General features: G+C 41.7%; 1 protein-coding gene and 1 long non-coding RNA gene across 2 annotated transcripts; one reads left to right on the top strand and one right to left on the bottom strand.

Moving 5' to 3' along the window:
• Positions 1-854: 854 nt before the first annotated feature.
• On the bottom strand, positions 855-19,879 carry jupa (junction plakoglobin a). Its single transcript, XM_038714173.1, has 16 exons — positions 19,748-19,879; positions 9,618-9,667; positions 8,947-9,114; positions 8,589-8,842; positions 8,009-8,247; positions 7,491-7,692; positions 6,952-7,096; positions 6,666-6,769; positions 6,222-6,560; positions 5,459-5,611; positions 5,171-5,290; positions 4,925-5,075; positions 3,677-3,798; positions 3,342-3,381; positions 2,364-2,504; positions 855-1,926 (listed from the first exon to the last, which is right to left on the bottom strand). Exons 2-15 carry the CDS (start codon positions 9,628-9,630, stop codon positions 2,371-2,373), a joined length of 2,184 nt encoding a protein of 727 aa, XP_038570101.1. The 5' UTR covers positions 9,631-9,667; positions 19,748-19,879; the 3' UTR covers positions 855-1,926; positions 2,364-2,370.
• Positions 18,116-22,752, top strand: LOC119899569. Its single transcript, XR_005443872.1, has 2 exons — positions 18,116-19,567; positions 22,299-22,752. It is a non-coding gene; the product is annotated as an uncharacterized LOC119899569 (long non-coding RNA).
• The last annotated feature ends 555 nt before the right edge of the window (positions 22,753-23,307 follow it).

Genomic DNA, 23,307 nt, shown 5'->3' on the forward strand with positions numbered 1-23,307 from the left:
CAGTCTCAAACATCAAACATTTGCTGCAAAAAGGAGGTACAAATTGAAGGATGATTATGGAAAAGTCAGAAACCAAAAGAGATGGAGAGACATAATTTTTCTTATTAAAATAGGTGAAAATAGGGAATAGAGACATGGAGGATACTGAGCCTCAGTAGAAACAGAAACAGGTGTGACAGAAGCAACAAGACAAGTAGGCTAAAGAACTTTCCTCCATCATAGCGTCAGATTTTGTTTTGAGTATTTCTTTTAAAGACCAATTCCACTTACCTCCTATATATAAGTTAATAATTAACACAGGAGAAAAGGATGGTGTTTCATATTACTGAGAATATTACTAACAGAACTTATTTCAGATGTTTATAGACTTACATAAGCCAAAACAATGAATTTATATGGTTTTAAGTGTAAATATGCTGTTTGATTCATCAGATCATAAATGAACCTGTTGCAGCTGCTTCAGAGACAAAATGTGACACGGAGTGCCTCACATCAATGTGATGAATAAGCCGTAATATTTTCTTAGAAATACCTTTTATATGAACGGAAATCACCGTTTTGAATGACCTGTTCCACCCAAGACTAGATTGAAGCAATTGGTCCCTGAGTATAAAACCTGCACTTCTTAAAATAAACACTCAACAATCCACAACTACTGTTTGAGAGAAGAATTTGAACGAGGGAAACGCTAAATGCCTCCTCAGGGGGAAAAAAAATGCACTGGATAGACACTGTACTGCACACCATTAATATTTTCCAGAATTAAAGTGATGCAAACTGAAAATGTGCATTCAATTTACAGGGACTGGAAAACAGGTAAATCCTTTTCAACTCAATAAACATGGACACCATACTATGTTTAATATATCCTTTATTTTTATTACACAAAATTTCAGTAAAAACTCTTATGAAGTAGAAAGACAAATTTCCCTGTCAGTAGTTTGCTCCAGCTGTAGGGCTGCCCCCGACTAGATCATCTCATGTGTTGGCTAATGAATCAGTCAATCTGCTGAACACGCCTGTAAAACCACATTGTTGTTGTTGCTCTCCTGCAAATTATTACAGTCACATCCTTTAAATTAAGTTTATGATAAAAGATGAAATATTTGTTAATATTCTATTAATGCCGGGTTATGTGAACCGCTCCTAGTGAATAACTTATAAGATAAGAAACAATTCCTTAAAACAATCAACCATCTTTGGTCATCCACCCTTAGCTGATTACATAGGTGTGGGGAGGCTGCCCCAACCTGCTCTCTCTCTCTCTGGCAGAGGCCGCCATATCTCTTTGTTTGTCCACTCCTACTGAATTAGTGCCACGAGAAAGAACGAGCCTGTGTTAACCAACTCTTCACTGAATCTTAACCGTTGGGTCGCAGCGGGAGTACGTCGACAGTATATAGTGTCATAACTACAGCATAGACAGTAGTGTCTGTTACAAAGGCGTTAAAGAAGAAACAGAGCAGTGAGCAAGTGCACCGTGCACGTTGAGCCACCTCTGGCAGTGTTTTCAATTATTACGGTCTTTTTTTTTCCTTTTCTTAAAAAACAAAATAAAGAAAACCAAGCTAAATGATTATCTTCACAAAATAAAATCTCTTTGGCATAGAATACCCACCCAAAAGCATAAACACACAAACACATGCGCACACACAAACTCTCTCACACGCGCACACACACACTCTAAAGGTTCTCTAGCAGAAACCTACAAGCATCGTCACTGTCAGAATTATAAGCAAATGTATGCTTTAAAACAAAGTTGAGCCCTGTTAAGATTACGAGTCCCGTACTCAGTGATAATTGCATATATTACATCGGGCTGGAAGCAGAGGGAATAATCTCTACTGATGACTATATTCTCTTCTTCTTTGTCCCATTATGTTTTATATCAGCTCCTCCTTTTCCACCTTTCTTCAGCCTGTGGGTCTATAAGAAGAGGAAAAAGACATGATGAGATCACAAACACAAAGAGAAGCTCTTCCACAGATGGGTTGTTTAAAAGTTATTATATTGTAGACTGTAGGCTTGAAAGGCCCTGAAAACCCACTTTCTTAATCAAGATTCCTTCTATGAGCGATGTGCCCCAACCTGAGCAATTTCTGCCACAGTTGTGTTTTTTTTTTACACTTTTATTTCACAATAGAGTTGTGTGTTTTTTCCTGCACTCACATTAAGTTAGTTAACACTCTTGTATCATGTACTTGTTGTGTTCAGACATGCTATGGTGACTTGAAAAAATGGCAGTTGTTGGGTTTTTGTTTAAGTTGCCAGGGCATTGTCCCGATTAAAATTTATTTATTTTTTTAAATTCACTTTTAAGCAACATATCCTGATTTGCTGAGGTAACGTTTGCATGTACTCACCTTTAGGTCAGTACTCAGGGTACATTTGTCTGTCGTAGGCCATGCTGCCTTGGTAATCGTCATGCATCATATTTCCGTCCATGCCATCCATGGGAACTTCAGCTGCATACCCTCCGTAGCCTTGGAAACCAGCATCCAGCTCTGCAAGAGATTACAACATTTTATTTTTTTAGTTGTTACACACAGCACCAATAGATTATGTGTCATTTAACTTCCCGTGTACTTGGAGAATTTATTTACTGCTGCTGTCATGATAGTGGCAACAGCTGTATGGAAAGCTTGTGGAAATCATTTAACATTTTAGGCACATTTTTGAAACAAAGTGATTGCAGAGAGGAGAAACTGATCCCTTTTCACCTTAGAGTCTCTCTCCTCTGAGAGACGGAAAATACCAAGGCCATACAAGGAGAAAAGTCAAGAGAAAGAAAGGAAGGGAATTAAGAGAAAGATGCAAACACAGACAAAGAAATGCCAGGAAGGAGATTGATGGAGAGAAAACCTTTTAGATTTTTCTGTGACGAATAAGAAGTGATGTATCGAGATAAAGGATTCAAGAAAAAACAAAGAAAAGGCAAAGGCTGAATGACAAACAATCAGGCACTGAAGTGACGTATTCTATTACATCCATTTGCATCATTTTGGCACAATGTGATTTGGCCATATCATTTGCATGGGAAGAAAAGACCAAAAGACAATGACAACAACAAAATGTATAACTTCAACATAGAAGGATGTACATTTGTGACTGATTTGAAGACAACATGAAAGTAAGAAAGAATTAAAAATCAATGCAGGTTATACTTGTGCTGCTCCAGTCACTGAATAACCATTTTTTAACTATAAATACTATTTTCAGCAGGGAGGCAACCTGTTAGCAACCTGAGTAAAGCATTTTAACACTGTGGTCGCTCCCTGTGGTGGAGTGACCCAGTGTTGAGGAATGTGCTGTATGTGCACATTTCAGCCATAGTTACTCACCATCTGGATAGGGTCCATCCATGGGGACACTATTGTGGGCCTGCAAAGAAGTCGCAAGAGGGCAATTTTCAAATAAAGCCAATACTTTTATATAGAAAGCCTATTAATAGTCCTTAAGGTATTATTAACAATCATATAATCAAGTTTCTTAAAAACCAATTGCTTTCCAAAATGTATAACTGCTATGATATAAAGGAGCAGAGATTAATAAAATCCCAGAGAGTTATAGAATAAAAAAAAATGTCTTAAAAAATAAAGAAATAATAATAATAATAATAATAATCGACTTTTGTTCAGGTGTCGTGTTCTGTCAGTGGAGGGCGCCAGACACTCACCATCTCCCAGGCAGCGGGGTCGTGTTTGAACAGAGAGTGCGTGAGCTCCACGGACACTCGCTTCTTATAGTCGGAGTTTTTATCCTCGGAGATGCGGAAGAGCACAGCTGCAGCGTAAGTAGCTGAGGGGGAAAGAAGTGTTACACTGTGAGACTACTGAAAGAGAAACAGTATGGACTGCACCTGAGGTTAAACTTTCAAGGATAAAGTAAAAGTGAAAACACAATAGTTTTAGTGCCAACGCCAATTACTGCATGTGTGATTCGTAGATTTAAAATATTATTTTATATCTATTTATCTATCTCTCTCTCTCTCTCCCTGATGTATTATTATTTACAGCATCGATTATAAAAGATATAACGTGTGGAATTAACATATCTCTCTGCATGTGTGTTAATGAGCCTTGTTTAATTTAACCATGGTACATGCATATGTAAATGTAATATAAGACATACTTTCAGATAGCTAAGCCTGATGATTTAAAATTTAATAAAAAGCCACTTAACACATTTCCCTTAAATGTGACCAGCAAAACAGTGTCATGAGGAAAAATAACCACCTAAAAAGGCAAATTAGTTTGATATTTTGGGGGAAAAAAACCCCAAAAAAACTTATTCACTTCCTTGCCAAGCGTTAGATGAGAAGATTGAGTACCCTCTCATGTTGGTATGCAACATATGAAGCCGGAGCGGCCAGTTAGCTTAGCTTAGCATAAAGACTAGATACGGAAACAGCTAGCCTGGCTTTGTCCAGCACCAGCATCTCCAAAGCCAAATAATAAACATGGTATATCTTCTAGCTTTTGTGTGGATCATGCTAAGCTAACCTGCTGCTGGCATATTTACCGTCCAGACATGAGTGGTATCAATCTTCTCATTTAACCCTTAGCAAGAAACTATCAATACCATAACAGAATAACATTATTAGTATGATAAAATATGTAATAGAAGAAGACATGAGTAGCTATTTCTAGACTTCTTTAGTATCTTTCAGTTACTATAAAACAGTTTTTTAACTCATAATTTTATCACACTCTTTAAATGTAGGCTGCAATACGTCATTCTGAAATGTAGAGGAGTAAAAGTATACAGTCTTGCAAAATGGACATGGTCATGTAGAGTGAAGTACCTGGAAACTGCACTTACAGTAAAGTAAAGCACTTGAGTAAATTGTCTTTGTTACTTTCCAACTATGACTCAATGCTACATTACGGTAAGCTAATCGCAGTGCATTATCTGGATGTCCTACCAATGCCCTCGTTGTTGGAGTGCAACAGCTCCATCAGCGGAGCCGACGCTCCCTCGCTGTCGATAACCTCAGCTGACGGTTTGTCCAGGGCCAGCTCACACAGGACGCCCGCCGCCACACGCTTCACGTTGTCCACTGGAGAGTAGAGGAGCTGGAGAAGGGGAGGAAGAAAATTGGTTAAAATAAAACAAACATAATGAAGTTAATTAGCAAGACAGGAGAGTGTGAGTCAGTTTCCTCCGTTACCTGAACTAACAGAGGAATGGTCTGTAGGTTGGCGATCTCTGCTCTGTTGATGGGATCTCTGGCCAGGATGTGCAGTGCTCCTGTGCAGCCCTCCACAATCTCCTCCATCCTCACTCCATCCTGAGGAGAAGGACAAAAAAAACAGAATAAATGTGACTCGAGGATCCGAACTTCATAAATCATTCACGAATACTACTAATTAGTAGTACAACTACTAATTTCCGCAACCCCTTAAACCCACACATAGTTCATAAGTGGCTTTAAGCATCCTTTCATCCTCTCATGTACCTGGTACGTCTGCTGCGTGGATGAACCATGTTTCTGGGCGTCCTGGTGGGATTTGATCAGCAGGTTGACCAGACGGGGGATCGCTCCGGCGTCCCTTAGAGGGGCCTGGTTTTCTGGGCAAAGGGCCAGGTTGCGGATCAGGCCAACCACAGCCTTCAGACGGGGAGGAGAGGCAAAGATACGGTCATGATGCTGCTTACTTTTATTGGTGAGCAAGTAAAACAAGGCTGACAAACAACTTCAAGCTTCTCCATTAGGCATATGAAATGGTATTATTCCCCCCTAAAGCCTGGTCTTGTAAAACATACTGTTCCTGCGGTCATGTGCATTTCATGCTCTTTCAGGCTGACTGAGACTCTGGCCTTCTGCCGGATCTGCCATCCCCTCTCTCCATCTGTCTAGTGCTCCCCAGTCTCTCTCTTTGGACCAAACCCATTAACTCCTCAATGTGTTTGCTTCACAGTCCTTAACTTACATTCACTCAAACCACCTGCTTTCAATCTACACTTTCCTGTTTGGAGTCCTTCCCACCATCTTTCCCTCGTCTTAGTAGGACTACACTCATCTCTAACCTATGGGCTCACCTAAGGGCCTGTAAGAGTTTATGCATATGAAATCATGTTTATTTCAAAGACTGTTGTTGCCCATCACTCTATGTAAATTGGTGAAACAAAAAATAAGTTAATGATTATGTGATTTCTGAACATAATTCCACAAGCTCACTATCCCTCCACCCTTCTCTCCATCACTCCCTCCTCTCTACCTTGATGACAGGCCAGTAGTAGGGCTGGTTGAGCAGCTTGACGATGGCGGGGATGCCGTAGTGGTTCCTCACAGCATTCTGCGCCAGCTCAGCCTGTTGGTGGCGTGAAGTAAGGTGGCGCAGAGCGCAAACGGCCGGTTCAGTCACATCCTCCTTCTCAGAGGCACGCAATATGGCGTGGATCAGTGCCTCCACGCCGTTGCTCTGGGCAACCAGTGATTTATTGTGGGCATTGTTGCATGTGAGGTTTGACAGGATGCCAGTGGCGCAGGTAAGCATGTTGAGGTCGTCTGAACTAAGCAGGCCAACCAGCACCTGCAGCAGGCTGTCCATACCCTCCTGGAATCAAGAAGAGAATGAGTTCAGACAGTTACTCAAAGAGAAATAAAAAAAATACCTGAATTTCTGGAAGAGGAGAAGAAAAGAGTGAGTGTGGACCCCGACCTGCTTGGTAGCAGCATCAGACAGGTTCCTGAGCGTCCACAGACAGTTCTGCATCAGACGCTGGCTGGAGCCTGTGAGGTGTTTACCCAGGGCTTGCATCCCACCTGCAGGGAACAGAGAAGTTAGGTCGTTCATCTCTCAGCAACATCTCATAAATTGCTGTCATGTAGCTATGCAGTTGACAAGATGCCATTAGTCACAGCTGAGATAACAAAAAATTGACACACCTGTGTGACTACCTTGTATACACAGGTGGGTGCTCACACAGAACACATATATTACATACCGGCATCTACAATAGCGGGTTTGTTGCTGGGGCACACAGACAGGACTTTGAGCACACGGCTTGTGGTCCACAGCAGCTTCTCATAGTTGTAGTTTCTCATGATGTGAACTAGACCCTCTGGGCCCCCGTTGGCAAGGATGATCAGCTGTGAGAGAGAGTGAGTGAGTGAGTGAGAGAGTGAGAGAGAGAGAGGACTGTGTGAGTATATAAAGTGCAGATGGAGTGAAAGTTCTCTTTTTTTAACACTCAGGATCCTTTTCTAAAGAAACACTTCTGGTTTACAATGTACAACACAAAGCTGTGACCTGTCCAGGCAGATAAACGCCAGTTAATCCTCACTCATTTTACTATTCTCAATAAAGAATCACACCCATACCCTCACTGTGCCAGCACCTGAACAACTCTGTTCACATGCCACACCCAAAACAAAACACATGCACAGACAAGCTCGACAACTTAAACAGTCTCAAATTACAGTACTTGGCTGGAACGAAGCGAACCTGCCATTGTATTAAGTGCACTGACAATTACACACACACCTTGCTCTCCTGGTTACCATAGGACAGCAGCTGCAGACAGTCTGTGGTGATGGCCAGGAACTTGGGGTTGCTCTTCTTCAGAAGGGGAACCATCTTCTGCAGGCCGTCAGCCAGACGAACCGCCATCTTAGCTCCTTCCTGGTGCAGCAGCAGGTTGTGGAGTGTGGTGATGGCATAGAAGAGCACAGACTCCATGGGAGAGCTGAGGGGGACAAATGGGTGGGTTAAGTGTGTCCATTGGATGTGTTCCCTGTTCTCAGTACATGTCAAGTGATATTGTAAGTAATTTTGCTGTGCTTAATGTGCTTAAATTAGAACTGATGGCAGGAACAATATGATTTTCTAGCAGAGAAAAAGTGGGGTTTGCTATTTTCTAAAACTATTTCAGTGTTTTAGGGTTGATGTCCCTTTCATACAACTACTACTAATACATAAAATTTTCCCAACATATTTAAGCAACTGAGACAACAACCAGGATTTAATCATAAGTTATGTCCCTTTCTCTCATCTGAAAGTACCTGAGCATGCGGACCAAAGCAGGGATGCCTCCAGACTTGAAGATCGAGAGCAGGCCCTCTCTCTGGTGAGACAGGTTGTGGAGGATGCTGGCTGTGGCTCGTGCTGTCTCCATGTCGCTTGTGTTCTGCATCACCCGCACCACCGCTGCCACCATCTGAGGGGACTGCATCAGCGCACGCCGGGACGCCTCCTTGCGCGTAAGCTGGTTGACAATCTGGGCTGCCTTGCTGACCACCACCTGATGAGAAATGAAAGGGTTAAGGAAAAGTAAATACAAGATACCAGATGTTAAAGTTCAAGACAATGGCTTCAAATTACCATTACTTTTCAAACCTCCAAAACAGAGAAACACAGCAAATAAAAGCTGGGACCAGTAAGTGGCATTTTTTCTTGATAAATGGCTTAATTCATTATGAAAATAGATAGAAGACACCGTGAGTTTATTTATTTTCATAAAAGATATCAGGTTTTGTCCAACAGTAATAACTCAATATAATTATGTCATAAGATCCTTAATGATGTATCCAATACTGTAATTCAGACTCTGTGTGTGTGTGGGCATGATTCTACGTTCATCACCTGGTCTTCATCATTGAGCAATTTGGTGAGTTCAGGCACGGCACGTGTGGCCAGCTCGGCGTCGTCCTGGTAGTTGATCAGATGGATGATGGCTGTCTTGAGCATCTGGGAGGGCTCGGCCAACCGCTGGACGTTGGTCATCTGGGACGAGTCTGTCTGAGTCGACAAGATGGTGGTGCCTCCCTCCAGCGTCTCTGGGAACATCGCAGCCCGCACCCGCTGGGCTCTGGTCATAGTGTACTGGGTCTCCAGGTCTATCAAGAAGCGAGGAGATGAAGATGACAGGCCACATGTAATTAAGGTAAAAGCTATAGTATATATGCAGATTGGCTGGTCTGGCCATTGCTTGTCGTCTTACCGGGCTCTTCCCTTGTGACAGTGGTAGTCATGGTGTATTGCTTGGAGGTGGTATACTCGCCGTCGTCATCTCTGACTGTGGTGGCTCCAGACTGGATGCCCGAGTCTAAGCCATACATTGTCTGCTGCCACTCTGCCACCTTCACCACGCCACCGTCAGCCTCACTCACTGCCAAGCACAGAGAGAGGAATTGTGGGATGTCAGAGGTGTTGGACCCATGTCATTATCTTATTTACAAGTTTGATAAAAATGGAGTGATGGGTGGTGCCCTGCTATTATATTTTATTCCAATATTTACCAACAATAAAAAACAAAGTGTGTGTTTTGCCACCATTTTTCTCCCCTGTGGACCAGTGTTTTTCTTCTATGCCGCATAAAAAAGGAACCCTTTAATAAAAGTAACCTTTAGTTATCGCTTGTGTTAAGGAAGTGACCTCAAAATAAATACATACAATAACAATAGATGGAAGTAGGAAAGGTCATGATCAAAATGTTCAACAGTTTCCTTGAAATGTATCACAGAATGAGGTGAGAAAGACCAAAGTGAACATAAAAATGGACAAGCTAAATATAAAAATCAGCAGAAAATCACTAGATTATTATAGTTGGCAGAATTTCAATAAAATACATAAAAATGTTTAAGAGCAAGAGCTGAATTGAGAATTACTCACTGCGCATTGCCATCCTTGCCTCCCGTTATCAAAACAACGATGGAGCAAACCTAAAAAAACACAAAGAAAGCCAAAGTCAACATTTCTGCCGCTATAATGATGATGATCAACTGTAGTGGCTCTTTTCATGAATTAATAAATATCCCAGCGAGGCCTCTGCTCTCTTGCACAAGGCTGTCATTGAGATTTTATATTTCAGAGTATGACAGCTCACAAGAGCTGTGCACCCTGACCTGAAAATGACAACACAGAGCAGCTCATGGGGGTGGGAGGGTGAAGTGGGCGGAGACACAGCTATAAGTCAGGAATGCTAGCCAGCCCAAGTGACCTTTCACCTCGGGCCTCCACCCATACAGCCGTGGGAGCAGCCTGCTGCTGACGCATGGCAATCAGGAACCTGCTTGTCAGGTTTTGACTCCACTGAGCGCGTGTGTCACACACACACACACACACACACACACACACACACACACACACACACAAAAGCCTAAACCTCCAAGAAAATGCCTGCAGCTTGTCTTTAACTTTTGTTTGTCTTAATTTTAAATAGTTCTACATACTATTTGTAACACTTACTTGCCTTCTAGGTCTGATTAAATAGGTTTCTAGTAATCTGAAATCCTAAGGCATGTTGTGTGCTATAGTTTTATTTTCACAGTGCTCCAGATTGCATAACTGACATGCTTACTTGTTGGTGCGTGTTTGTTCGACACCTCCTATTATCTTGTTTTCCTAATAATAAAAAAAAAAAAAATCATTCTTCTCGCTACATTTACTCAGGTATTCAGCCCGCACATCTTAATGTTTCTCATAGTGAAATAATCATTTTTACTCTGTGCTTACATAAAAAAGTAATTATAAATGTCAATACTGGGTTGTCCATGCCAGACTTTTTAAAAGAGTTTATGAAAAGAAGCAAATGCATTTTACTTCCTTTCAGAACAACAATATGAGACTCTCAAAAATTACATCTAACATTCATAAAATATCCATGTAACTAAATTTGATTTTGTCGTATTTGTCAGATTTCCTTCCTTATTATAAATTCTAATTTGTAATCTTAAAATGAAGACTACAATACAAGATTTCCTTGTTTTGAGGCTCCACAGAACCAAAATAACCACAATTCATGTTTCTGCAGCCCGAATGTTACCCACCACAGAAATCCTCTTCATCACTGACAAATCTGCATCCATAATAGCTGCCTGCCACTGCATGTGACATATGACCGATACAGTACAATGCATTCACTATGCTGGTTACAAGTGTTTACAGATGTCTGATAGGATTCTTTGCTGAGCACGTTGCAGGGGTGCATTGTGCTTTGGCATGTGTGTGTCTGTACATGTAAGAGTGTGTTAGCGGATTTCTGCCGGCACTGCAGATGCACTGAAACTACCGGGGGGTGTTCTACACACAGCAAAGTCAACAAATAGAGGCTTCAACTGACAAAAAGAGGGGAAATTATTGCCATCCTTGAGGCTCTTTTGTACGACAGCTGGTTATAGCTTGATGCTATGCTTATCTTCCGACTTTACTACTAATGAAACAAGTCTGGGCTAAAAGCCCCAATCTCAAGCTGCTGTGTTGGCACAAAATGAGCTATAAACCCCTAAATTACCATGTTTACCTCTGCTCACACTTGATGAAACAAATTCATACTAGCACAACTTAACAATGTAATAAGGATGTGTTGTTGTTGATGTCGTTTTAGTCCCTCAGAACTATCCCACTTTTTCTCCCCTAGGCATCATGTTGTATGTGGGGGATTTGTCTGAAGAAGAAACAGACAATAGTATGCGAGCCCCAGTATTTTTTTTTTTCCCCTACTACTGCATGTTATTCATTAGTGTGTGTCCTTAGTTTTCGCTCTTTGGCACTTTAATCGACTAGCAAAACATTTGCAAGTATCCAAATATTTTTTGGGGCATGCATGTGTCAAATGCAGAATACTTTCACCTGTAGATATGCTTATCTGATGCTTATCTTCACAGGAAGCAGCAGATCAGTTAGTTTCAGCTATGTCAGTCTGGCATGAGATCATGCAGGACCAGGCCCGAAAGGGCCGTCTCTGCTTGCAGCTACATGCTACTTCACAGCTTATGCACTGACTCACCAGAGCACAGACTGAAACTATGCTGACAAGGCGTGGCCTCTTTTTAAACACAAGTATGGGAAGCCTGTATGCCAAGATGGTAAGCAACTACTGGCTATCTATGCATTGATCAATATAGAAATGGGAATAAATTGCCATAAACTAGACACACGTCAGCTTTAAGTTCTACATATTTCAAAGGGCTTTAAAAACAAACGAACTACAAAACAAAGCCCACGTGACTTTGTTTTAAGCATGTACACCATGTCCCCACTGTTCTCTGTAAATCAGGGACAGTGTTTGTGTAGTCTTTGTTTTCCTGGGCGAGGCAGTGGGTTCAGCCAACTGTTGCAATGCTGGGACACGCCCCGCATATTGCCTAGGTAACCGAAACTCTGTGGGGGTTTTATCTGCTGTCCCATTTGATGTCTGAAGCTATGCTTACTTGTTTACTGATAAGTGTTGTTTGCCTCTTGGGTTTTCTCATAACTGTTTTGGTGTTTTTCTTCTGGGTTTTCCCTTCCCCACAATGCTCACAACCATAGTATGAGCCAAGAAATCCTAAGAAAATCCTAGAAAGTTTTATTTAAAATATTATACAGCATAGATAAACTAAAGGTCAGCATAAAAACTTTGTACTGAGGCTTATCTGCTGATCCCTCCCCCATTGTTCATTGTAGATTGTATAGTGTACCTCTGATTAGACATTGCTCTCTTCCAGTTAATGAATGACACATCCTTTCACTCTCACTGTACCTTGCTTTGTCACCACGATGACCACAATCATTCATCCACCCACCCACACAAACACACAGTAACATGGAAGACACACTTTTTACTCAGGAAAACATCTCACACCCATCAACTTCCCACTATCTTGTTAGGCAACAGCCTCTGTGGATGACTTAAGTGGGCTTCTTCCAACCCCTCCCCCCTCAAAAAAAAAAACCCCTAGCACAGTAAAACCAGGAATGCGGATCAGTGAAGGCTGCCAGTGAACAAGTTGCAACAGAAAAGCTGAGATGGATACTGTTAGCACCCCTGAAATGCTAGTGTGACATTCCACGCTAATGTTGTATATTCAATCTGTTCTGTGTCTACGTGTAAATCTTGTGCTGAAAGTGCACACTTATTTTCTCCGCCACAAAACATCTGAACATCTTATTTCATGACTCACTCATAAATTGCTGAAACTAACAAATACTATGACGACATGAACACTGTGACAAAGGATGAGCCCCAGGCTTGTGAGACAGGGAGTGTCTCCCCAGCAGTGACAGGCTCACAAGAAGGGTGTGGCGGCACAGTGTATGGGTGCATGAGTGAACTGGGCAGGGCTGAATACACCTAATAGCTAGAGGGGCTAAACTGTAGATCTGATACTTCATTTCTTCTCAGTATATCCTGCCATTAATTAACAAGCTATGCAGTTACAAACTCACTATGGATATGAAAAACATTATAGCTGGCTAGATTTTGACTTTGTTAGCCTAAGCTCCTCTTTGAATCACAGCAGGAACGAATCAGGTCAGGGAAGAGGCCCAGTGGGGCTGGAGATGTAGTCTGGTCGTACTCCAGAGTGGCTCCTCACATAAATTACAGAGTTTGCAGTGATTTGTTATTTAGCCTCATGCCTTTTTGGCAGGCAGGGGCGTAAATAACATGCCAACGGGCCTTTGCCGTCCACTCTGCTTTTACATGCGTGCTTGAGAAGATTAAGCTTGCAAAATTAGTATCAAGTGTAAAGGCATTGAAATATTTGAACTCTTGCCAAGAGTTAGATGAGAAGATTCATACCACTCCGACATGAGAGAGAAAGTGAATGAGGATATTCCCAAAATGCCGAGCCATTCCTTTAGAGGGTAACTTTGGTATTTTTCAACCTGGACCCTATTTTCCCCACACGTCTGTGAGACCTTCCTGGGACAATTTTACCTCACCGAACACAGGAGGAGTTGCTGGTCTACCTCTGCCTCGATCGGTTAGTTTGTGTTATTGTGTGATTTTGGGGTTTTGTTTTAACCCTTAAAACACCACAGTCACACAATTACACAAATAAATTAACCAACTGAGGCAGAGGTAGACCAGCAATTACTTTCTTCAGTGAGGTAAAATTACTATTTTATCAATGGAGTCTGGTAGATTTAATAAGAACAAAATAGTGACCGTTTCTAGTTTAACAAAAATGATCTTACTCTTTAATAGAATGGTCCATCTCTGTAGATGTTGTCAGATTGTAATTGTAATAACAATATGAGCCTGTCTGTGGCAAAAACAAGCACTTCAGTGGATGTACTTTGACGGGGCGTTCGCTCAATACTAGACCAATTTAAAAAAAAAATGTTGCCTTAATTAATCACACCGACACAAAAACACGGGAAAATAATGTCCAGGTTGAAAAAGACGTAAGATACCCTATAAAAGGGTCGCACTTTTTGTGGACGGAATTTTGATGGGTGCAATTGCACGAAAGGAAAATGTTGCAGCCACTGCAGCAGATTTGCGTTTAACGCATTTCAAAACTTAACCTATAACTACTAGTCATTTCAACCCCAAAATGTGAAAATAGGGCCCAGGTTTAAAAATACCAAAATAACCATTTAAATCACTACTTGAGAAAAGAAAAACGCAAGAATTTCTTTTGTTTATTTTTATATTAAATTGTACATTCTCATGGCTGTTAGAACATTACGGCTTTGTCGTAGAAACTTAGCCTCATCTGGTAGTCTGTGATTATTAACAGGCTTGCTAATGTCATGCTTAGACGGACACACAAATAAAGCAGATTATGTTCCCACACATCTGTAAAGCTTCCTGCACCATCTGCACAGATCAACTATTCGACATATAGTCCGCCCCCCCACCAAATGGTCCCGACACAGTAAATGGCCATGGCAGCCAGATGAGCCTTCAATGTGCTCTCTGCATGTCTTCTCCACAGAGTCTAGATTCAGCTGTCCCAATGGGATAAACCTTAAGACCACCACAAAACTTCCTGGTCCCAAAACCACACAACACTAGCCGTTATGGCAGTGTAATGGAGGCAGCAGGGGCTAACTGGATAGCTGTTTGTTATAAATCAATAAGGAAGGATGTGAAGTGATGCACAGCTAATGGATTTATTGTGGTGGGTGACAGGAAGTGGTGGTCAACATGATCTGACTCACCATCACTGCTGGGCTGTCTGGTCAGACAGGGGAAGTTCATTAGGAGAAGCTGTACGCTCACAACTGTCCCTACATACGCTGTATCACGTCATGCGTTCAGAAAGAACATGTTTTCAAAGTCCACATTTTGTAAAAGCGCTCACTCTTTGAGAGAGAGCATTTGTCAATTGTCTGTAACAAGCAGTTGATAAAATCCAGACCATAGCAACGCTGGCATGCCAAGAGCCACAGAGAAGGAACAGACAATGAGATACTGCTGGTGTGCACTTGAGCAACACACTAAGTGAAATTGTCTAAACGTGGCAGATACAGCACAGCATGCTCCCCTTCCTGGCCTGATCTGGAAACATTCCCAACAACACAGTCGACCACAGTCAGCACGCCGATGAATAAAATAAACAGCAGAATGGATAAAGGCCCTAGATCTGTCAGTTGATTTATTGCAGCTACTTTAATGAGTTGAATTAAGCCAGTGGATGCAGAATAGTGTCTGTAAACTTGTGTGTGTGTGTGTGTAGTTGTTTACTCCCTGTGGGATCTCTCTGTAAATCAAAGGAAATGTGAGCAGTCTCAGAGGAGGCGCCCGATTGCAGAGCAGGATCAGATTACACAAAGTTGATAAAGAAGGAGGGAACAAGTAAAAAGGCGTGTACCCTGTGTGGCAATAAACCCTCATTAGCAAAGCATCAAAGTTCATAAAATGGTCCATTACATTGTAGGAGGTATGTCCAAAGATTATCTTCCATATCAGGAGAACAATACATCATAAAAGATCTCCCAAGTATTCTTATAGAAATTAAGTATTTGAACATTTGATGCCCTGTTACCTGGTTCTTGGGTGAAGAAAGTGTTTTTAGGGCAATGGTTTGTCTTTGGCCTTACAGTTAGTCTAGACGTGCCCCTCTCTCCATGTTGTTTGGTTGACAATAGGAAGAAAGAAGAGGATGAACTAAGTCTCTGATACAGCACAGAGAGCCTCTGTGTTACTTTGTTTGGGGTAGAGAGGAAAAGAGTAGCCGCATTGTCCCATTGACTGCTGTTAGAGTGAAAAGGAAACCGGGTCTCAAGTGTCCCCACTGGATGCAACCAAAAAGGCTGAAGCACATCAAGATGGCTCTGTGTGTTCACTGGCCAAGTTTGGTGGCCAACGCTGCATCCAAAGCCCTGCCTGACAGGGAGTTATTTCTTGAACTGCCACTGCTACGCATCGGTGTGCGGCTGTGCGCTGAGGCGATGTGACAGATGATTAATTTTTCAGGGAGATTAGAGGCACAAGGGAGTGGGGGGGGGGGGGTGCTTTGGAGTGCAGGGCAAAAGTCTAAAGGGACCCAAAAGAATAGAGCGCTCCTCTGGAGCCAGTTCAAGTTCACAGTTTGTTTACCTTTATGAAAACCACAACCAAAATAAAAGAATTACATAAAATCCAAATATCTGAAGAGTGAAGTCTAGCACTATTAAAAATTGAGTGGCTTACTCTGACAGTCATGTCATTTGTTTCATATACTGCTGCTGTCCTAATAACCTCCAAAATGTCAATGAAAATGAAAAAAGAAGAATAACAGCCTTGATTGTCTAAAACGCCCATGCATTTTTCAGTTTATCCAGTGTTTTGTATTCAGAGGCCCCAGGGTTGCACAACTTTCTTAACCCAGAAGAGCATGACATCCATCAAAAGCAGTGAAACACAGAAAATAACAACAACAAAAAAAGTTAGTTATGAGATTTTCACACAACAGTGACGATATGCAAAATTAACCTCCTTGTGAGATGTTGCGCATCCAACAAGTCAAGCTTCCCTGGTGATATCCAACCACGCCCTTGCTGTCCTCACTTTCCTCAATCTCTCACAGAAGTGTAATTAAGGGACAGGGAGGAGGAGAAAAACAGACACCACAGGACTCATCAGAGTCACTATGCTGAGAAGTACAACTCAGCCAAATCATCCAACTGTGAAAACTTTATCTTTTGAGTCACTGCTGGAATCTAGTTCACTCCCTCCCTGCTTGGATGGCAGGAATTAAAAAATTATCAATGGTTATGTATTTATGAAGAAAACAGTAGGGTTCAGAAATTTCAAGCATGTTGTTAAACTGGGTGTTTTGAGGAGAGCTTTGATAGGAGTTGACTTGAAATCACCAACCTGGCAGACATAAATACAGCTTTTAAGTGTTAGTGATGGAAAGAAACAGCCATTAGGCCTTTGACATTTTATGTAAGGGACATTTTCTTGTCTTCTTTTGTTCTAGCCAAGAGAACTGCTGAAGGTAAATAATTCATTTCAGTGACTGTCATGGGTTCAGCTGGGCAGTGTCAGCTTTACTTGCTCAGCATTATACTACTGTGCTCTGCTAGAAGCTTCTGATTTGATCTTTGTCAGTCACAGCAGTAATATTTACATAAATGATTGTTTCTGGATGATCCTGCCAAGTATTTAATTACTGTATTCATCCTAAACAAAGAGAAATTATTTGGCTTGACTTAATGAAAGCCTCCCCCCGTTAAATCTAGTCTTAAGTTGCACCTGCCTGGTTTACCTAGTGAATGATAACCTTCTTGCCATTAAGTTTGATCATAACAATAATAATAATAATAATAATAATAATGGAGCACTGGGTGTCTAGGAGGCAGCAGGGTTGAATACATCTGCTTTGGTTTGATGACAGCATTGTCTGATGAATAGGTCCTCTGAAGTTAACCCCCGTGGAGATTTTGATGCCGTCACACCGCCTCCCTTTTGACTTCAACCATAAAGACCCCTATCGTAGCTGACGGGAAACGTTATCTCTCTGTGTCCCTTTCTCCATGGGAACAGTAAGACACAGAGCAGGTCACACAACGTGCGCCGAGTGGCTGTAACTGAGCCCCTGGAAAGTACTCCGTAAGGCACCACTGAACAGGGGAGAGGTAAACCAGTGAATCCACAGAAAAAGAAATCCTTCAAGCTAAACAAAGAGGTTAGGATATATGCCATACAGTAATCCCCTTTGCAAAGTGTAGACCTATTTATAAACTGAAGGATCTCCTGGCCTCTTGCTCTACAAATGTAGGACAGTATCACGGTATTAAGCAGGAGGGGGGAGATTAGCACCGTGCCACCACAGCTGTAGCTACGAAATCTACAGTAAGTCACCCCCCTACCCCTCCTACCCCTCCTCCACCCGCCGCCGTCCCACCACCCATCCGCCCTCTTCCCCGAGGGCAGACATGAACAGCTTTCCAACTAGGGTGCTGTCTGCTGCTGCACTACTTGATGACCCAGACCCAGGGCGAGCTCGGTGGAGGCCTGACTGGCAGAAAGTATTGGCACCCGGTCCTTTTCAATCTGACACACATTCAACAACCCCAGCTGGATGCATTAGTCTAGAAACAAGTTGGATGCCACAAACTTGTTTGGTGCCAATTCTTGGTGCTTTGTGATGGTGTTACTTGCAGATAATTCCAACAAGAGAACAACAGTAATGTAATGTGATTTTGTGTTTAATGCTCCAAGTTTTGAAGAAAAGCTGTTTAACTTCTAATTCCAAATGTGACCCATGTCAAAGTTGACCTTAACAGATATTAAAGTTGGCAGCGGAGGACACCACAAATTACATAATCGGATAAGAAAAAAGCGGATAAGATAAAAGTCTTTTAAAATGGATGCTGATTTCGGAGGATTTACTCATGAAATCTAATGAAAGAAATGTGTGCACCGGCAGTCACTATGCAGGATTGAAAAACTGCTGTCCTGTCATGTCCGGATCATCTGCAAACTAAGATAGTGACATCATGGAAGATTTGGAAACACCTGGAGACTTCACTGCTGGTGTGAACAGCGGTGTGGGAGTGGTTGGAAGCTTTAGAAACACCAAGGCATATAATAAGGAATATGATTCATTTTTCACTGTCATTACAGATGTGTGTGAACAAGAACTTACTCCCCCCCACACAATTAGCTCATTGTATTATTTACTATTGTTTGAGCTCAGATATTTAAATTCAGGCTGCAACTAATGACTATTTTCATTATCAATTAATGTGCTAATCAACCTGGTGGTGTTCAAGAGGTCAGAAAACTCTGTTGGTGACATCTTCAAATGTTTTGTCTGAGGGACAGCCCAATAATGTATTCAACTTATAATCGAATTAACATAAAAATTTAAAGTTTATAAAAAGTACTTAAATGATTAATCGATTATAATAATAGCTGCCGACTCATTTTCTGTCTCAGCTCTATTTGAGTTTAGATTTATGAGTTAGCTGGAACAATAAATGCGTTGTTGTTATTTGGCCAACAACGTCCATAAAATTTTATGAGAGATTACCACGCTGATACAGATTCTATAACCTCCAAATTTCTTTCTATTAATAGAAAGATATTCTCTACATTAGCAAAAATCCATGGTTCTCTCTTCACCTGCGGACACGCGTATACACGCACGCGCAAACTTGGACACCACTAATGACACTGTGGGACTGTATTGACAAGTGACGTCAAGTTGAATGATCGATAATGGGGCCAAAAACGTCCTTATGCATTGGCAGAACGAGCTCTATGACACGACGGACTGCAAAAACAACCTGTTTAACGTAAAAAGGCGAACTTTTAGGGGGCTGGAGAGGTCCGTGACAACAGCAGCAGGCACAGTGGCCAGTTTGAGGAGGCATGCGGAAATGAATTCCAAATCCAAGGGTGGATTTGCACCAAGGTAAGCGAAAGATGAAAAATGTAAGCAAACATTACCCCACGCAAACACACGCTCACGTAGAAAGCGGGATACGAATTACTCAGCAAGAAGAATGAAGAAACAGGCTACGTCGGAGACAAAGACACTATGAGCAGTTTGGAAACTGTCGGAGAAAGTGAACATACATTCAGTGAGTCTTACCTGTCGAAACACGCGGGTTTATATTATTCCAGGTCAGCGTTGTTTCCTTCAGGATAGGGACACTTGTCTGTATTTCTCCTCACTTCACTCTCTCCGCTGCTGCTGGTAGTGGCGGCCGACAGTCCTCTGAGCAAAAATTAGTAAAAGAAGCGTCTCCTCAGCCCAGACTCCGCCCTCCTCACCCCGACCCCACCCTGCCACAGCTCCACACGCTGGGACAGGCGTTAGAGCTTGTTTTATTGTTAGGAGGAACTGCAGTCAATCAAATAAACTGAGAATTTAAACGACCTTACGCAACAGCGCGTATTTTAATGTGAGAGAAAATGTTGAACTTAGTATCACAAACATTTAAGGGACCATAGCCTATGCAATAGATTTACAAAAAAATACTAAAAATATCATTTAAAACTTTACCACACGTCTAAAGTGTTTTTACATTTAAATCCGCCATATGGTTGTAAACTATAGCATACAGACAGCCTTTATAGGCTAGTAGCCTATCCTATATGATAAAGCAACAGACAAGAGCAAAGTACAACTCGCACTGCAGACATTTTAGTTGAGCAAGAAAATACTATCTATCACACACTAACACTAACAGCCTACGGCTCAGTTCGAGTCTAATATAGGCCTATAGTCAAGTATTAAGAACTCTTGAGTGGCTCATGCTGATATAACAATTATGTTCGTGTTTTCATTCGTTATGTTTCTCATTTTAATGAGACTACAAAGACCATTTCGCGCACCTGTGTGACCACACCTTGACTGCAACACGGAACCAGACGACGACGTGAGTCACTGCAGCCGGGAAACGATACGCCGTCAGAGGGGCTGCCCACGCGAGAGAGAAAAAGATTATATCGATTATATGTATGTTTGTGTCAGACACAATCTTTCCATTTTTTCCATTTCTGACAGTGGTTTGTTCGGAGGTATCGATAGGGAGGGAGATAATGAGATATTTGGAGATGTTTTTTATCATGTGAAAGATAAATACCTACCATGGCATGTTAAAACTTTGTGTCGCATAGTTCTTTAGTGATTTACTGTTGGCATGTAGCCGAAAACTGGATTTTGAAATCAGTGAAATCACAAAAATAAAAGTGACTAGGGCTGCAACTAACAATTCTTTTCAATATCGATCACTGATAACTTTGGCTCACTACTGGTTTAATCAGGCGAGTTTTAAAGCACATGGTAAAAACAGGGTTTAGTTTTGCCTGTGACCCAGAGTCAGAATATAGTCATAAAAAAAACTATAGTTTACAAAGAGCTGTAAGGAAGACAAAACGATGCAGATTAGTTCTCCATTTAAGACATAAGGTTCAGAGGTCCCACACTCATGGCTAAACTGATTTTTTTAAATGACTACTACTACATGGCTACTTTATTGATGGGAGCCCAACTGGGCAAGTGCTTAAGCATCACTGTGACTAATATATCTGCTCTTCCCTGCACAGGAAAAAAAGGAAAAACAAAAACTTGACAACAACAAAGCAATTGAAAAAGTACTGCAGGCAGCAAAGATGTAGGCTATCTGTTTTTTTTCCTCATTTCATTTCAGACCTGTAATGGCAGAAAAAAGAAATGACATCCCTCCACCCATAGACACTGGTGGAGCAGTTAAATGTAAAACAGAAACTTGTCTAGCTGCATATGTGACACCCTTGATGACGGGCTCAGATAGGTCAGGCTGGATACTATGTCCTGCCTCGGGGCATATTGTCACGGCTGTCTCCTATATGGCCATTGTGACAGTCATCATCTGTAGCTCTGAGAATGAAAGGGACAGGGACGGAGGAGGACAAGGCATGCCGGGCCACTGCTGGTTATATAGGCCATTATATTTGTCAGTGAATGTGTGGACTGACAGCCTCGCTTTAAAAAACAGCCTCAGGCCCAAATTACACTCTTGCGTTTGTCTTGTGTTGCTTGAGGGGCTTGATGTTTATTAGACTATTGATTGAGTGGAACAGTGCCTTCATATTGTCATACACTCAAAACTGTTACTTTTCCTGGTATTTTACATGTCTTTGACTTGTTTTCTCAGACATCCTAGTGGAAACAGCGGCAGCAGTGACATGAATGGTGCCTTTGTTTTGAACACAGCAGCGTCTTTATTTCGAAAATTATCCAGGAGTTAAAAGAGTGGGATTCATGTGGGACTTCAGCTCATGCTCACTCTGTCAAAAATACACCTGTCCTTTTGGTTTCAGCAGTCATTCAATATTTAGCTTTTGATGTCCATTTCTTTAATAAAACAGTCGTTTTTATTCAGAAGAATTTCTCTCACTGAGAATATAGGCTGTTTAGATACAGCTTGTATATAAATTCACTTTATCCTCTTTATAGCCGTCTGTTTCTGTAATATGTCACATCATAGATATATTTAAAAAAGGATGATATACCTCCAAAGAAGTTTTCTGGATATCTTCTAGGCAGGGGTAAAAAAGATGTCTGCGCTGGTGTGTGGCCGACTTGGTTCCTGTAACTTCCCAGCAAACTGACCATGAAACTCACCGTACGCTCCAATCTGTCTTTTACTCTACAGGCACACGCTGATATGATATCCCTGCTTTACAATACTGGCCTGTTTGGCTCTCTCTGGTCCTCCGCTTCTCACCCCACAGGAAATGGCCCTATTGTCCTTGGAAGAGGAAGTGGCTTGGAGCAGACCAGTAGCTCACTGGATTGATTAAGACTGTGGTAAATTATTAATCATCAGTTCCAAATGGAAGACACACAGACAGTGTAGTGTTGGCTGTCCGCTGAGGAATGTTTTGGAAAACAATGGACAAGTAGAGCTGCCGTTGACCACCTGTGGAAGAGAGAGATACTCTGGCACTTCGAGCGTACAGACATGTCTTAGAGGCTATAGCATTTACTATGGGTGGGAGACTTTCATGAGTGTAAAACTGAGCATAACAGAAAATAAAATACAACTAATAAAGGTGTTTTAATTTTACCAGACTCAATCCAAGAGTCACAGGGTTTTCCAAACTGAAGCTGAGCTTGACAGTTTCATTTTTTTGACTTTGGAAACAGCAGACAAAACAATTCCCACTCAAGTCCCATAAATTTTTTTTTGTTCCCCATAATATAATTCTATTAATTGTAAACTGAATGTATACAGCCAGCCACAAAACTTAACAGATAATTGAGCAAGACATCTTTGAACTAGATTACAATGGTGGCCACAATCTTTCTGTTCAGACTTTTACCACTAGAGGTAGACAGAGACTCACACAATCAGTGCAGAGCAAGACTGGAGGTTGGGAGGTTGTGCACAGTATGTTTGTGCACATTCTCAGCCTTGGTGGTTGGCTCTCAGGGTTAAAATAGCTCAGCATTTGATCCAGTCACACGTGGGTGCCCTCACCAGTTGGGAATATTCAGATAAAGTAAGAGAGGCAGCTGAAAATAACTAACAATCAGACAGATGTTGTGGAAGGGTGTCTGCTTGAGATATGGAAGGACATCAACACCTCATTTGCTAAATTGTGTGTGTGTGTGTGTGTGTGTGTGTGTGTGTGTGTGTGTGTATATATATATATATATAT

This window comes from Micropterus salmoides, unplaced genomic scaffold (genome assembly GCF_014851395.1).
Source record: "Micropterus salmoides isolate LMB-PRFRI ecotype aquatic unplaced genomic scaffold, ASM1485139v1 Ms_hic_scaffold_12, whole genome shotgun sequence".
In the NCBI taxonomy this organism is placed as follows: domain Eukaryota; kingdom Metazoa; phylum Chordata; class Actinopteri; order Centrarchiformes; family Centrarchidae; genus Micropterus; species Micropterus salmoides.

What these genes read in the sequence shown, in the direction of transcription:
- jupa (XM_038714173.1), bottom strand. An exon ending in ATGGTAACCAGGAGAGCAAG is followed by an intron (nt 7,097 to 7,490) that starts GTGTGTGTGTAA and finishes TCTCTCTCACAG; the next exon opens with CTGATCATCCTTGCCAACGG. An exon ending in ACTACTGGCCTGTCATCAAG is followed by an intron (nt 5,612 to 6,221) that starts GTAGAGAGGAGG and finishes CCCCGTCTGAAG; the next exon opens with GCTGTGGTTGGCCTGATCCG.